This window comes from Xiphophorus hellerii, chromosome 14 (assembly GCF_003331165.1).
Source record: "Xiphophorus hellerii strain 12219 chromosome 14, Xiphophorus_hellerii-4.1, whole genome shotgun sequence".
In the NCBI taxonomy this organism is placed as follows: domain Eukaryota; kingdom Metazoa; phylum Chordata; class Actinopteri; order Cyprinodontiformes; family Poeciliidae; genus Xiphophorus; species Xiphophorus hellerii.
The window spans coordinates 16,133,848-16,150,534 of record NC_045685.1 but is presented as its reverse complement, the minus strand read 5'-3'; the positions used below and the strand labels follow the sequence as shown (position 1 = coordinate 16,150,534).

The 16,687-nt window shown below is 37.8% G+C and overlaps 1 protein-coding gene across 43 annotated transcripts in view; it reads right to left on the bottom strand.

The window, feature by feature from the left end:
* Positions 1-16,687, bottom strand: part of LOC116732739 (receptor-type tyrosine-protein phosphatase delta) — a 459,528-nt gene that overhangs the window by 76,389 nt on the left and 366,452 nt on the right. For all 43 annotated transcript variants that reach the window (XM_032583123.1, XM_032583122.1, XM_032583125.1 and 40 more), the window contains one exon: positions 15,232-15,373. In XM_032583123.1, coding sequence (XP_032439014.1) covers positions 15,232-15,373 — 142 coding nt within the window. The remainder of the gene's footprint in view (positions 1-15,231; positions 15,374-16,687) is intronic.

Genomic DNA, 16,687 nt, shown 5'->3' with positions numbered 1-16,687 from the left:
ACAGGTCACTTGCTGTGGCACGAAGGAGAAAAATGTGTGTCGAGACGCATTGTTCTTCTAGCGTCCAGCCAAAGATGCTGGGCGAAAAAAAAAAGAGAAAGTTAAAGAGAGAGAGAAAAGAATCTGGTGCCAAGATGTCAGAAATGACTGAGGCCCAGACAGCGTAGCGCTAAAGATTATTTTCACCCAGGTTCAAATCAATCCGATTCTCACGATCTCGTTATAAGTTATCTGCCAGGGAAAACAAAATAAAAAATCCGCTAAATATTATCTTTAAAGTATGACAGCAGTGCTTATTTTTCTCAGAAGCCTGAACCAAACCCATTTTCCCAACAAACCAAAACATATAATTTGAAACCGAGGGACGGTGATTAAAGATCTTTCCACACACAAAAGTCCAAACGAAGTTAGAAAGTGAATAAGACAGTGCTCATGATGGTAATCATATATTGCTCGGAGCACAACATTGATTGGAACAGACTTTTTTCAGTCTTTGCAAGTGCATTGGCATGTCGAAATTGAACTGACACCCAGTGTTTTATTAACTGGTCTAAAAATGTTATTAAAAATAAAATCCATATTCATAATTAAAACCCAGCAGGAGAGAATTGAATGCTTAAACATTTATTTATTTTATTCTAGCGGTGTGATGTTGAAATATTAAAAACCTCAATTTCTTAAGCTTTTCAGAAGATACCTGAATGTTTAGGGTTAAAACTCAATCCTATTTGGAACTCTAGTTCCATCTAAAGCAATGTTATTTCCACAGCATAATACTTCCACCACCATGCTACTTTGCTTGTGCCTCCCAAAAAAAAAAGCAAAAAAACACAATATCACCCCTTTAAGCTTTTGTATTATTTTATCCAGGACTGCCTTGTTGATGACAACAGTCTCAGCTCACGTCTAACATTTCAAAGCATAATATTAAATTTCTTTCACACTTGCATCTCTGTAGCGCAAAACTTAATTTCCGTTTAATTTTTCCAGAAAAAGGTTGTTCGTTTCAGACTGCAGTAAACACAAAAACAATGCCTGATGCAATTTGTTTACAGTTTTGTTTTCTTCAACACGCCTGGTTAGTACATCAGTCCAGAGACCACCTGAGCCCTCTTTAACAAAATGTTCGTTCAGCTCCAATTCCACTGACATATTCAATTATTATTATTATTATTTTTTTTTTTGGCCTGGCATGGGAGACGGAACTGTTAATTACACTTTTGTTTTCGCACAAACAAAATTACTCAACCAAATGTAAGAGGTCTCGATTAACAAAGGGAGGCAGCAATTTTATTTTGTGCCAAATCTATGACGGCATCTGTTCTATTTTTCCTCTCTCCCCACAGCCTCTGTAACAGTTTAACAGTTTTGCCAACATTGTCACAGATTTTCTTGCTCTCCCTACGAGTTATACTTTATGCTGCGATAAAAAGGTACGCTGTTACTGGTGGATTCGGATTAATGATTGGCAGGTTCTAAATCAGTGCCCACCGCTTTGCTTTATCAGGTACCCACAGCTTGGTAGAACAGTCTATAAATTGGACATGAACCTAGTTTCTTTACTCCACACATCATTCGTCAATCCTTCCTGTAAACATTTGCAGATAATGCTCATTTCACACATTCATTTTTATTTGAGAATATTTTGACGTGGTTTTCTTCATCCCATTGAGATGAATGATATTTTGTTGCAGACCATGCTCATGGAAACAGTGTCCCTCGATGGCTGCGGTCTATTCAAGGATACACTGCACTGCCACGAAGCTAAAATGGTTCAAAAATGGTTTAAAGGGCACAACAGCGACACCTCAAATATCCTGGATGCACTGGATAAAAATTCAATTCATGAAGGCCACACCTGCATCTACCTAGTACCAGATACCACATAGCACACCTTCATGGGTCTAGCAGAGTTACTCAAGATTATGATTTTACATGGACATTTCCCAATTAAGCATTCTGGGACCTTGACTTGATGGATGCTTTTTTTTTTTTTTCCAGAGTAAATTTTAAGGAACAATGTGCTCAGCTTTTGCTTGTGAGTGAAAATACGATACTGCTGTGATTTTAAGGGTTTAAGGCAACTGAGCTTTAGTTAAATCAAAGCCTTCCTTGTGTGACGAACACTGAACCTGATTTTAGGGTTTGATCAAACTAGTCAAGAATTTAAATGACCTCAAAACTTTAGAAACTATGCATATGTTATTGCACAGCTGAGGTCACTGTTTACAATCAAACCTGATTTCAGAAAATGTTAATAGATAATGGATAATTGCTTGCCAGTTTACAAATGAGTCAGTAGAGGTCCTGGAGGTCAAAGTTATCATGTTGGAAGATTCGTGTTTGCTTTTAAAACTCATAAACTGTTAACTTTAAACAAGGATGGATTTTTTCTATGTGAAAAAATCCATCCTTAGAAATCCATCTTAGAAATATAGAACAGAAGTATACTTCAGTGGGGAAATTTTGATACAACAGCAGCAACCTTGTATCTAATAACTTAAAAACATGGTTTGGTCTTAGTTGATTTTGTGTACAGCCTGATGGAGCTTTTGATTCCTTTTTTAGTTTCTCTGTGGAAAGCTCAGCCGAAGGAGGACTATATGACGGCTATTCTAGTCCTGGAAAGAAGCGAAAAATCTTGTTCACTGTAAAAATGATGCACATAAAATTGGTTCAAATGACCTTTGAGCTTTTCCACATTTATGGGTAATTAACTTTCTCTTCTCTAAGATCTTTGTTGACCACTTTTCTCTTTGCCGTTATGTTGTATCAACACACATCTGTATGCTCCAGATCAAAATCTAAAATTCTACTAAAGCAACAAGGTTAATTATTTAGCTTCACTTTGTCATTATTCTTCCCACGAGTGTATGCTTTAAGAAATTCAGCAAATCAGTCCAGATTTTTGGCCAAAGACAAATTTTTGTAATACAAGTTGTGGAGACAAAAATTCATGTTTTTCTCTGTAAAAAAGAAAAAGAAAACAGCAGTAAAAGCTTAGCTGGGCTGGAGGAAAATATGCTTCAGTTTAGCTTATTAGGTCAATCTACAGGTACAGAGCATGATAATGAATATTACCATGAATGCACCACTGTTGACTCAAACTGCTAATTTCATTTTACTGTAATAGAGGTTTTAGGGGAACATTCCCTGTCTGGCACAAAGTGGTATTAAGTTTTCCAGGCTTGGGCCCTCTAAAAGGTTGTTCAGTAATTCGTTGAACAAATACAATCTTTTTATGAAACCTGTTAAAAAAAAAAAAGCCCAAAGGCAGGCAGCTAGTGGCCATCGACTACACACTAAGATGTTATTTTGCTGTGTTGCCTTAAGAGGCAGAGAAAGAACAAGCCGTGAAACACTATCTGGACTGTTCTTCAAAACTGAAGTGATGATGAATGTTAGAGTAAAATAGGAGGAGGAAGATGAAGGTACAAACTCTCTCCTTACCAAAAGGTTCCCAACCATCTGTCTGAGTGAAAAATTGCATCTTCTCCCCCCTTTGCCCCACACTGATTGTTTCTTCCATAAATCCCCTTTGAGACTGTGTAATTAATTGAATGCCGCTTATTTGTCATTAAAAATCCCTCAGCTAATGCCTGAGATTATGAGAGAACCATCGTAAAATCAATCTTATTAATCACAAGGCGCTTTTCCTGCAGAAAAACCTTCACAGGTGAACAGTCTAAGCTTTTCTTATATCAAATGACATTGCGCAACTAGTTGGAAAACTCTTAATTTGACTTTGGGCCTTAAAATATGTAGAAAAATAAGCAGTTTTCATCGTTTCCAGCATTGGCAATCCAGAAGGGCTTTTTCCTACATTTGCACAAAGTGAGTTGCACTGAGTGTGAGGCGCAGCCAGCAGCAGCTTTTTTGAATAATAGTGATGTAGTCATACAACATCTCATCCTTCAAAGATCTCAGAATAGACAGAACGACCAGGATGTGAGGCAGATCTTCTGTATAGTGGAGCCACTTAAGTTTAGCATTTATTGATTAAAAATTTCTAGCTTTGAATGTAAAAACCACTGGAATGACCCATCCAAGTGTTCATCTGACCTGCCATCATCCACAGACATTTATCACGGCCATTGCTGATAGGGCAAGATTGGATCAGCCAAGCGGAGGGCATGCAACAGAGATATACGCCACTTCTGGCAAGGCACTCCAACTCTCCACAGGCCCGGTGTCATTCATAAACATGACGGATTAGCTGTGATATTCCTCCATTTACAACGCAAGTGAAGGGAGTGGGAGGAAGAGAACGAAAGCAGAGAGGGAGTGTTAGTGTCGGATGCCCCTTTGGGGTGGTGCCAGAATGGATGGGTAAAGAGGGAGATGAATAGAAGAGATGAAGCAGAAAGGGCGGAGAGGGCGGGGGGGCTTTCTCTACAGGCCTGGCTGGGCAAGAAGCACAGCAGGCGGGAAGCCAGGCACAAAACTCTATTTACACTCTGATGACCCCCTTTGCCCCTCCCTCCCTTCACGCTTCTTGCTTTACGGACCACACATCATCTCAACCAGATTTACGGTTTTGAGTAGAGATCACCCAGGGGCAAAGGCAGACAATGTTTTCTTATAAGAGTCCCTTGTTTTAAATGTAGATGCTACATCTACTTTATGTTTCAAAACTTCCATCTAAGAATTATTTTGAGGATATGTGACCAAACTTAGCATTTTTAGTGAAATGTAAATTTTTTTTGGCAATATTCCACAACAACAGGAACACATGCAATTGTGATGAACACTGATTTGTGATATTATGATATCAATTATGATTTGGCCACATGTTCTGCAATTTTTTTTCTTTCTGTTCCATTTCCCTACTTGTTGAAAATCTGTTCATCAAGGGGAAATAATTCCTTGCATGAAAAATCTGCAAGCGTGGTGTCCATCTACTGCATTAGAGAAATTATTTGTGATTGTAATATTACACACAAAATGTGGTGTTCATTTTCATAGTTATAAAAGGTGTAATAAGTGATTATGACTGTTCTCTTCAGTAATGACCATTATCAGCTTGAAACTATGTAAATCTTTATTAGGCAAAAAAAAAAGGTTGACCACTAGGGGACGCTAATAACAGGCTATAGAAAATTCCTAAGCCCACTTGACAGAAGGTTGGAGCTTGAGGTGAGAAGGCCAAAAGGAGTGAGCAGCACCTGGACGGACTTGCTAAGGACGGCATGGACTCCTTACATTTCTGACTGTAGGTCCAGTTATTTTAATTAGAAATACTTGAGAAGATGCCACTATGGGTAATTGGCAACACAATACAAATTAGCAGTGAAATACTTTGGGCATTGTCCTCATCAACAGCATGGATTAAACTAAATACTTGTATTTGTATTTTTCCCCCACCATTTACACAACAGCCTTTAACTTGGTATTAATCTTAAAAATATGAGTATTGGAAAATAGCCACTCTTAACTATTTGAAGTAAATGATGTGAGACATATAAGGTATTTGATTGTCTTAAAGTTTATTGCCTCACGCTGGTGAGAAAGGTTTGAAAATGTTTACGTGTCGTGAACACGTACACATTTGTCATGAACTGAAACTGAACTAGAAGAATCACATTTCTTGAACTACTGTTAGAAGCTGGTCTGCAAAACTAAAGCAAAAAGGAACGTTTTAGAAGAGCACAAATCTCAAACTGTTATAATGCTTTCCCTATTAATTTATGTCAGAAATATTGCTTGCTATAAGATTGACATTTAAAAAACATAAAAGGTATAAATAGCTAAAGTCAAAGCCTGAAAGAATATGATGTTTTGAAAGTTAAACAATTGAAAAAGCTCAAGGATTACAACATGTATTCAAATAATTATTAATTTGCTTTGTTTTAGTTGCAACAAAGCAAGAGTTAATATATATTTCTACATCACAGTGCAGATTGTAAAATGTCATTTCCTATTAAATGCAAAAGCAAAATATGGCAGTATTTATGGCTCTGATGTCTGTATTACTTCATGAAATGTCATCTAATCATCTTTTAAAATGTCTCCACATAAATGCCTTTGAACTTTAATCACTTGCAGAACTTGCTTGAGAGCACAAGATATCCTTTGCGATTCATGACTCGGGATTGCTCCATTTGAACATAGTATAGCATTAGACTGAGACGAATAATCTAAGAGATGTGTGACATACATGTCTGTGGGAACCGACTTTATAGGGCTAGACTTCTCTCTGAGAAAGGGAGAACATAGCACTAGGAATTTCAATAATTCATCTAACTAAAAGCTTGCTACAGAACAGGCAAAGTATAGAGATTATTCAAGCTTGCTAACATCCTGCAGAGAGGACCTATTGGCTTTCAAAGAGCCCTAATGGAAAATGGGGTTATGTCAGGCTTTTCAACTTTAGCCTGCAGACATTCTCTTGCAAAAGTGACTTTAGGAGATGATGGGTATCTCAACATGCTGCGGCTGATGTGGCTGTAGTATAGAAATGGCTGCAGTGCCACATTTTGAGATTTTGCAGGTGATGTAACGTACAACAACAATATGTAACAATGCGTTTTTCTTTCTCTTCAATTAATCAACGCTCAGTAAAATAATGCAAAAGATCTAATCGCACCCCCACCTTCCAACAAAGTTGTTGGGTTCCAATTAGCAAGCACCCTTACATAGCTTGAGAAGTTTCTCAAGATCATTAGATGCATTAAGGATGACCCTGCAGTATCCAGTTAATCTAGTAGAAAATTACTTTGGAGCGGCGCTAAGATCAAAGCTGCTAATATTAGCAACCCCTTGACTACCTGGCTCCAACTTACACACACTCCTTATTTTATGACCTTGTGTTTCCTCTGGGCAATAAAATATTTTTCTAGGAAAATTGATCAACTTTAGCCAGAAAAATATTGCTGCAAGAAGCTGCATCTAGGGTAACTTTCAAGATTCTGGATTAAGCAGTCTCAGTGAATTGGTTAATTTAGCACTGTCTGATAAAGACTTATCTTTACAAATTTAGAGAACAAACTATACATTTAAACAAGTTCTAAAAACTGCAGTATAAAATCTTATTGCTATTACAGCAATGTTTAAATATTTTAAACATTGGATTTAGCAGATGTTGGCATGCTACCACAAAATCCTAAAATGATTAGCATGTATGATAAACACTAAATTAGCAACTCTACATGAACTGCACTCAATTACCAATGCTGTAGAAGCCATTTTGAGTTAGCTATATGTTGGACAGAATTACACCTGTAGGTGTCACTAAGACACAGTTTATGGTTCTTTTAAAATTAAACCATAAAGCTTATTTGTCAATGTTAGACAGAGACATAGATAAATGACATGTACATTTACCTCTAGTAATTTTAGACCATCATGCATAAATCTACAAGCCTAAATGGTAACATATCGTTAGCTACAGTGCTGTTACAGATGAGACCAAACCAAAAAAATAATGCAACTGAAATCTAAACTTCCTGCTTATTGACAAGCTAGTGTTAACACTGCAGTACAGCCATCTGCTACAGGAAGTAAGAAAAGTAGTCATCTACAACTTATGAATGAATGAATGGTTTGTTAAAAGTAAAGCTTGGGTTTTGGATTTGTTTTCAACAATGGTGTTGCTAAGGACGTTGCTTTAATATTGCGATGTAAAGGCAACCATAATAGGAGCTCCTCAAGCAGTGAGTCATTAAGTGTTTGTCGTTTTTCCACAAAACCTTTTTCACAAGAATTTGAAAAGCATCATAAATTGACACCAAATATGTCCATAGCCTCTATCCTTTTTGAGAGGTTGTCTTCCTGTCCTCCTGTCTTATCGGTTAATATGAAATGTTTCACACAATCGGAGTTTAACATGCACAATGTAAGCTGGATAGTTTTCTGTTTATTAGATTTATTGGCGATGAGGGTTGATGAGGACGCCTGTCTAAGAATGTCAGGAAATGGACAAGGGCACCTCTTGACCATATGTGTGGGAGTGACAGCTGGACATGATTTCCATTTAATTGGCCTATAAACCTTCAAGTGGATTTTGTGAGCATGTGTGAATGCTGACATTAGCTCTTGTCTGTATATTTGCCAACAATACAATGTATTTTATAACCATTATTGAACAAAAATTCAGAAGCGTGTTGTGGATATTTTTACAGGCCACACATTGTAATGAAGTAGTATCAAATTTCAATATACTTTTTAAACAATTTAATTCAAAGAGTCTGAAAAATATTTTTGCCATGAAATCCCTCATGTCTTTTCTGCAGCTAAGTCAGGGGGCAATCTATCGGCATCAAGCATGAGAGAACTAATACCTCATCTGTCAGAATCAATATTTATTATTTTTGGATGCCTTTCACTTTTTTTAAAGTGAGCACAGAGCCACGACAGAAGAAGCACTATTTATCACGATCAGAGCGAAGTTAAAATGCCCAACAGGCTCCAGCAGATGTTTTCTCACACACTATGCAGACTCTTAACGCTGACATCCATCTTGCTGACAGTGGTTGCGTTTTAAATCATCTTGAATACTATTTAGATACTGCTTTACTTTTGTGATTAAATGCAAAGGTTTGGCATTGGCAATGGATACATTTTTTGTTCTTTAAAGAAAAGATCAATTTCTGTGAGGACAGTTAGCTTAATCTTTTAAATTGCTTTATATTTTATGAAACATTTAATGGACATGATGATAATAGACTGTCTTCCAGTGCGACATTCTCACTCAGTCACCATATCTCAGCATGCTAAGGTGCAGAGACTCTTTAAGAAAACCTCATTCACATGCAAAGCATTAAAGTAACAGTACTCTACTTCGTCCTCATTATTTTGTTCAAGAATGTGCTGAATAACTGTCTTAAAACATGTTTGAGAAAGTTAAAGAATAAAAGTAAATCAGCAATATATATATATAAAAATATATATATATTTTATTTTTTTCCACAAAAAAAATCTGACAAAATTGAATGTTCCACACGGCAGCTCAGGTCTTGCCATTTTCCGATTTTCTGCCACTAAACCAGAGAATTGTACAGTAGCTGCTGGCTAACTTCTCTCCTTTTTTTCAAGCCACTGATCATGAACACAGCAATTTAACAATGGTCACTCGCTTCTTTCCGGGTGCTACATTTGCTCCGACAGTCGGAGACAGCTGACACAGCATTTATCTTCCTAAGCTGTTTAAGGACGTGGACGGGCTTTTCTTCGTTTTGCACCCTGTACTAGAGGACCCTAGGCTTCAAAGAGACAAATGAAGTGTTTATATTATTACTGTTAATAAGAAAGTCAGATTTTTTCTTTATATTTGCTAGACATGAGGCCTTCATCTTAGACTTTACACATTAAGCACAATTTACAACAAAAAAAGAAGAAAGTATTTCCTCTATTAATTATAGTGCTTTTAGTATTATGACATACTAAACCTGATCTGATTTTGACCTAACTGTAAAATGATATTCAACAATCAGTAAAAGTGCTTTGGAGTTTGCAGACTTGATGGAATCGCTATGCCATTTACCATCTACCAAGTGCAATTTTTTTCAAAGTTGTTGGTGATAAACAATTTCTTCAATAGAATTTGATGATTAAATGCACTTCATAAACTGATGATGAAAAAATTTGAGCCCCACTATTAAAGCTGGACTTTTAATATGATGGAGAATACAGACAAAAGCTACCATGGCACCAAGAAGGGAAAATGTCAGAAATGTCTCTAAAACAACAATAGTTGCTGCATATAAGTCACGGAAGGGTTATAAACCCACTTCCTAAGACAGTCAGAAGTCCCCTTTTCTTCATGAAGAAAGACTATTCTCCACTGGAAAACATTTTAAAAAGCCCACAGTCTTTCCAAGAGAGAGAACATAGTGGCAAATTCAAAACTTAAAGCTACATCTCAGGGTCTATAGGTCTGGGTTAGCATGTGAAATATGTTCTCAGCAGTATAATTAGAAAAGCAATGAACTAGCGGGTGTTGCTTGAAGCAGTTGCCCAGAGAATGCCTATTCTTTCTAAAATATTATAGTGGCAAAACTTAAGTTTGCCAAGTTGCTTCTTAATGAACTGAAAAGTGATCCAAGCCAACTGTTGGGCAGAGCGGTAGAGTGATGCAGATTTGTGCTTGTTTTCTAGACACAAGACCTGGGAATTTTTCAACTATCAATTCAACCATGAAACTCTTCTGTCCACCAAGAGACTAATGTGACACTGTCTGTCCAATGCCAAGACTCTGGCCCAATTGCATAATGAAATCAGTTTCACAAAATTGTCTCTAAACAACAAGGCTTCTGGAACAATGTCCTTTGTAGGACTAACTTTGATAAGACTACTCAGCATATAGCCACAAAACCTCTCACGCAAACTCTTAAGCACAGTGATGATGAGGTGATGATTTAGGTTTGTTGCCCTGGGCATCTTGAGTCAATCATGAACGTTTCTGTCCACCAAAGAGTTTATAGGAGCCTAGCAGTGAGGCTTGGCTAAAACTGGGATCAATATCACAATGATCCCAAACACAGCAGACAAAGTCCTGATTAAATACTGTGGTGGGATTTTAAGAGAGGTGAAAAGTCTGCAAATAAATTAACGGTGGTAAGTGTGGGCCAAAATCCTGATTGCCATACAAAAAATTACTACTTTATGTTTTCCCTGCTACATGCATTGCCAAAGTTAGACCTTGGAGTTTACTTTTAGGTTTTTGCACAGTTCATCACTCCCATCGCCTCTCTTGCAGACTTTAAAACATTAGAGCCAGACAAAGACTTAAAGAGGAGCAGCAAAAGCAAGTAAGGTGGACTAGCAGTGTTTACCTTCCACTTTCACCCAGGACAAGTTACCGTAAAATATTCTCCCTGCTGCCTGGATATTGAGACGTTAGCATGTCATGACATGCTAACGTCATGACATGCTAACGTCATGACATGACATACAGTGTCTACAGTACGAGACTTCTTCACATCTATTGAAAGACTGACTTCTACCAGAGAACTTTTCTCCATCCACAGTGACTCTCTGAACATACTTAGATGGCATGAGTTGCATTTAATTTCCATTTGGGATAAAATAAGTAATTTTTAATTGAATTGTATTCCTTTTTTAATGAATAAATACTGGCAGTGTGGAATCTGTGTTTTTGAACACTTAGAGTTAGATGTAAATCTTTTCAAAAACTGTTAAAAATGAGGCCATTGTTCTGATAAGAAAACCGTTGAATGGGAAAAGGATGTACTTTCTTTGTACAGTACCGGTATGGTAATCACCAACTCATAGATATTAGTTACAAATGTGTGGAATGAATTAATGCATTTTAGCTGAGTGCAAGAATGTTCTTTCCCCCCAGATTGGCAACAGGAAGTGGAGTGCATATATTGTATCTAAATAATCACTGATCACGTAGCAGCTTTTTCACTGAGGAGGGGAAGCATTCGTCGTAACTACAGAGCTCTGACCGCGCCGTCGCACCATTCCATACAAATGGAAATGATGCTTTCTGTTCTCCCGTCACAGGAGAGCGGCTTCCCATTTTCCGCTCCCACTGTCAAGTTGTGCACAGCTGCATAAGTTTGCTGGCTTGTGTGCGGGGCAACAGGAAATGGCTGTTGACAGCATAATGGGACTATGAAGATGCAGTATAAATCCTTAATCATGCCTGAATCATGAACCGCAGCACTCAAATGCACACATCATTCTGCTGGAACTATTAGCAGAGAGGACGGAACCCAGAAAAGTGTTGCAACTACATGTTCCAAAGTTTGTTTCTTCCCAGATAGTTAATAGATTTACAGCTGTGCTAATACTGTATGCTGATGCTATTGTTACAAGCTCTGCAGGCGTACTTGTGTATATGCAAATATAGAGTCTTCCACTTCTAAACGACATCAGACAAAACATAACTCCAATTGTATTGCAGCAGTGACTCCCATAACGTGCCGTATCTTCATCTTCAACCCTTTTTTATGTCATGTGGAATTACGCAACAAATCTAGACAAGTTACATTTAAAGACTCCAGTCATATGGGAGTCTGTTCATCTCACAGTTAATCAAAACCGAGCACTGAATGAACAGAGGGGGGGGGAGTGAAATAAGCCAACCTGTATCTCATAGCGTGGCCTGGCAGATTTGACTCAGAACATCATTACGTTTCAGGGTTCGCCTTTCATGCAAATCACCTCTCCAAGCCTGGAAGTTCATTACTAATGGCAGTTCCCATCAAGTTGGAGAGCCATCCGAATACTAATATCCCCCCTGCGCTTTGGATTTTGTCACCTCCAGTCCCCCATCTCCTCATAACGCGCAACAAATGTGGTTTTCTTTCATAGAATTAGACGCCTCCCGCCCCCTGTGGCGAGCGACCCACAGCAGATGCTTTGCAGTTGTTTCCACAGACCATTGGAGCCTAAATGAACTAAGAGAACAGTCACTTTATATGTATTAGGCTGGGTGTAATAGCACTTATCTTCATTTGCTTGACTTGTTTATTTCTTCAATCCCGCAACACGCACTTCCCTAGAAGCTTAATCTTCCTTTATGAAAATAGCCAAAATTGGAAAGAAAATTGAAGACTGCATTATAACATACAAGCGTTGCTCTATTTAACACAGCGTGATGAGTATTTTTGGACAGAGTAAGCTTTTTGGCATTCTAAAATATGGATAAACCATTCTTGAGTTATTTCTGGAACCTCTATGCATACAGTATGAATAGTGTGTCGTCACTTGGCTGTGTTACTTCACTCCGAGCTTTTATCTTGGCTAGAGCTTAGGCCATCGTATTTGTCAGGACAGGATCAGGGTTTTATTGTACACTTTTCGATGCACAGACACACAGGAAATTATTTTTTCTAGAGTTCCTGCAAGTTTTTATTTTACAAAAACATGCTTTTTTCAGCCAAACTGTGTATTTCTTTGTTTAGGAAATTACGTTGCAAGAGTTGTTTCATTCAGCTCTTGCAACGCTAGAGTATGTGTTGTAGAAAACTAACACTGCACATCAGCATTAAAACACTATTGAAATGTGACATATGGTGGTGACAGCAGCACGATATGGCAACACTTTCGTGCCATAGAGACCAGGAAGCCGGTCAGAGTTGGTTGGATGACACGGAGCAATGCAGGAAAGAAACCTGGAAAAGACAGGAGACTGGGGTGCAGGTTCCCATTTTCTTTGTTTAGATCAAAACATGTAAAAAATTTGAAAATGGTCCAGTCAAGGTCCAGACATGACTCTTACTTCAAATCTGCAGACAGACTTGACAATTGCTTTTCTCAGATGTTCTCCCTTCATTCGGACTAAGCTTGAGCTTTTTTGAAGAATGAGCTGAAATGTCAGTCTTCAGATGTGCAAAGCTGGTGGAGAGATACCTCGAAACACTTTCAGCTGTAATTACAGTGAAAGCCGGTTCTATACAGCATTATCTAAGGTGGGACAACCGCAAATGGATTATTCTACACCAATTTTCTTTCAAGTGAAAAGCTCCTGTTAAGGTGGGTTGCTATGTACTTCAGCTTCCAGTTCCCCCTATTAATATTGGTTTATCCAAGGTTGATAAAATAGTATTCCATTTCTGTTAATTTCCTGTAGATGTAACCGCTGTGATGGCATTGCTACCAAATCTCTGCTGTATTAGGCTGTGATTTTATGAACTAGCTGATTTTTAAAAAAATAAATATATATTTTAACAATGCATCACATCACTGCTGACACTTTGTTCAGTCTAGATTTCTGCAAGCAATTAAAATTAGAGCACATTTATTTAAAAGATTTACATTATTACCTGAATCATTCACAAGGATGATATTGTGTATATGTGGCAGGTAATATGATAGAGCACAGTTTTGTATTTGAACAAAAGCAGAAGAGAGGAGGAGGAAAAAAAAAAGCTTGCTCCTGTTTTTCTATTTTTTTTTTTTAGTTGCCGATAGGCCTCTACTCACCCTCAATACACTGATGGAAAAGGAGAGAGAGCAGAAGAGCAAAATGGAAATAGTAATAAACATGCTAATGCTAGGCCGTGAAGCCGGGAAGAGCAGCTTCAATCCATCCCTCAGCTATCTGCTGCTGGGGTGTGTGCGCGCGTGTGTGTGTGTGTGTGAAGGGGAAATACAGAGATAGAGACAGAGTGAGAGTGAAAAGAAAAAAGAATTGTGCAAGGTGTTGTATGTGAGCACACCTGCACACAGTGTGCACTCCCTGAGAAAACAGCAGAGAGCCGCATGTGAATGTGCCCACCTTTCTCTTTCAATCGGCCCCTGGAGACAGTGCAAAGGGCTCTTTTGGTGGCTCATTGGTGAGATAAGAAGGGAGGGAGGGGGATTCACGGTGGTGGTGGGGATTCAGAGTCGCAGAGCCAGTTTTTTTTTTTTTTTATAGGTGAGAAGCACCTCTTTCAATAGAAACTCATTTTCCATGTTGTGTAATTGCACAACATAATGGAGCACACCTCATTCAAACAGCCCAAGACCCTTTTTATTATTAATCCAAAGCTATTTTCTCCATTCACAACCCAAACAAGTCATGTTTTAGAGAGATATTACACTGTCTTTTGAGCTCAGGGCAACCACAAATTTGCCTTTGAAAGGATTGTTATGTCTAATCAAGATAAAATTTTACACAGAGCTAATTACAAAGGAAGACACCCTCATCCAGCTTATTTTCCATCTAACTCTTGCCCTGACCTTTCCTGTCCAGATTTGTAAAGCATGCGTTTTAACAGCTAGTGATCACTGGAAGATACAGCCTGAATCAACCTGCCATTAGGACGCCGCTGTGAACAATAAACAGCACGCCTGTTAATCGGTTAAGAATAGCATGCTTTTCTTTTTCTTTTTTTTTCTTTCCATAGACGATCAAATGAATATCAAAGCTGAAACACGGAGATGAAAAATGACTGATTTGAAAATCATTGCTGAGCTTTTTTCATTAAACCTCTGCAGGCTAGAGAAAAGGATGGCTATTTGCATAATTTAACTGGCATCTTAATTATTGTGTCAGGAATCGGTATGCAAATGACTTAAGTCACTTAGAAACAAAAACTTACTCGGCTACACAGCTAATGGACTAAATCTTATCAAGTTAGGATATACAGCGTGAAAGGAACCAGGGTTTATTTGCACACAACGACAGCGAAGAAGACCAAATAAACAGACAAATGTAACCTTACCTGTTACAGGTAGAGAGACGTGCATGTAAGAGGTGTATGCATGTTGGACTGCTTTGTTTTTTGTTTTTTTTTATTTCTTCCTTGGGGGGGCTGATGACAAAAGACCTACCACGTAAAACAGTCAGCCTGGTGGTGGCGCTCGTCTCTCCAACACTGTTGGAGGCGACGCATTCGTATATGGCTTCGTCTCGGGGCGTGCGCAACGGCTGAATTCTTAGCACGGAGCCAGAGCCATCGCTGAACTCTATCACCTGCAGGTGCGAGAGACAGGATATGTTAAAGGAGATTTTTTTGTTCACAATGAGTGAGGGACCTTCCACAGAAAATAATATCAACAACAACTGAAAAATAAAGTTAACGACAGTTCAACAACAATGATGGAGACTGACAAAATGTGCTTCCTATGACAGAAACAGCCGTTTGCCTACCTTAATGTAAAGACTTTTTTTGTATATTTGTGGATATTTATTGAACAAGTAAGGATATCTGTGCATGAATAAGACTTTTTGTTGTGTCCAGGTTAGGCACGGGCCGGAATGAGAGTCTCACTGTGTGATATCCTTAAGTAAAAATACCATAGTTTTATAAAACTAACACAAAAATAGTAGGCAAAACAAAAATATAATAGACGATCTAAAGCAGTAACAATAATTCCTAGTAATATATTATTACATTTATTATAATGTTATCCACAAGATTTATTTCTTGTTTGATTTCTATGAATAAAAATATTCCATAGACTATTTACAAGTGGTTTTCAAGTACATATTGCACTGAATATTGAATTTTGCTGTTTCTGCTCATCATAGACTAACAAGTATAACAAGCTGGTATTAGCTTAGTAAATATGTTGCCTGTGGCTTGCAACTGTTGTCTTAAATCAGCATTAATTAACAAGCATGACAACATGTTTTCAAAATGTCAAATCTGTTTTACATATAGGTAAGATAAATGCCTTTTAGCTTTCACTAAGCTAACTTATAGCATCATTAGCTAGCTAGTGTGTGGCACTAGCTAGTCATGTAAAATGTATTATGGCGGCATATTTTTTTTCCTGAGAAATCTTTAGTCATTTTAATGCTAGGTTTGTCTTCTTGTCTATTACTAATGATTGTATTTAGTTGACAGAATGCATTTTGCTGTTTTCAAGAAAACAATGTTGAGTCCCAACCTCTCCTTTTTACTGAAATGTGTGTTCAAAAGTATATCTAAAAAGTCAAATGTATCCTTCTGTTAAGTAACAAAACATCTGTTAGCCTTCTTTCAGCTAGCTGACGGGCAGTGTGCATGAACAAGTGGATTAGGAGAGTGCTGCACTACTCCAAAACACCTGGCAAAAACCCTCATCACTTGTCTATTTTTAGATTTCCAAAACATTAGCTAACTAATGTTGCTAGCTAAAAGATTAGTGTCAGGTATGTTAGGGGCAGCAAAGTGCTCCTTTAAAGAACTACAGAAAGGTTTTTTCTGCCATCTCAATAAAAGAAAACGTAATAATATAGCAACTGTGTGAAGGAATATCTTAGCAGTTTTAGTCCTTCAAAACTGATATATTGTTACAGGTA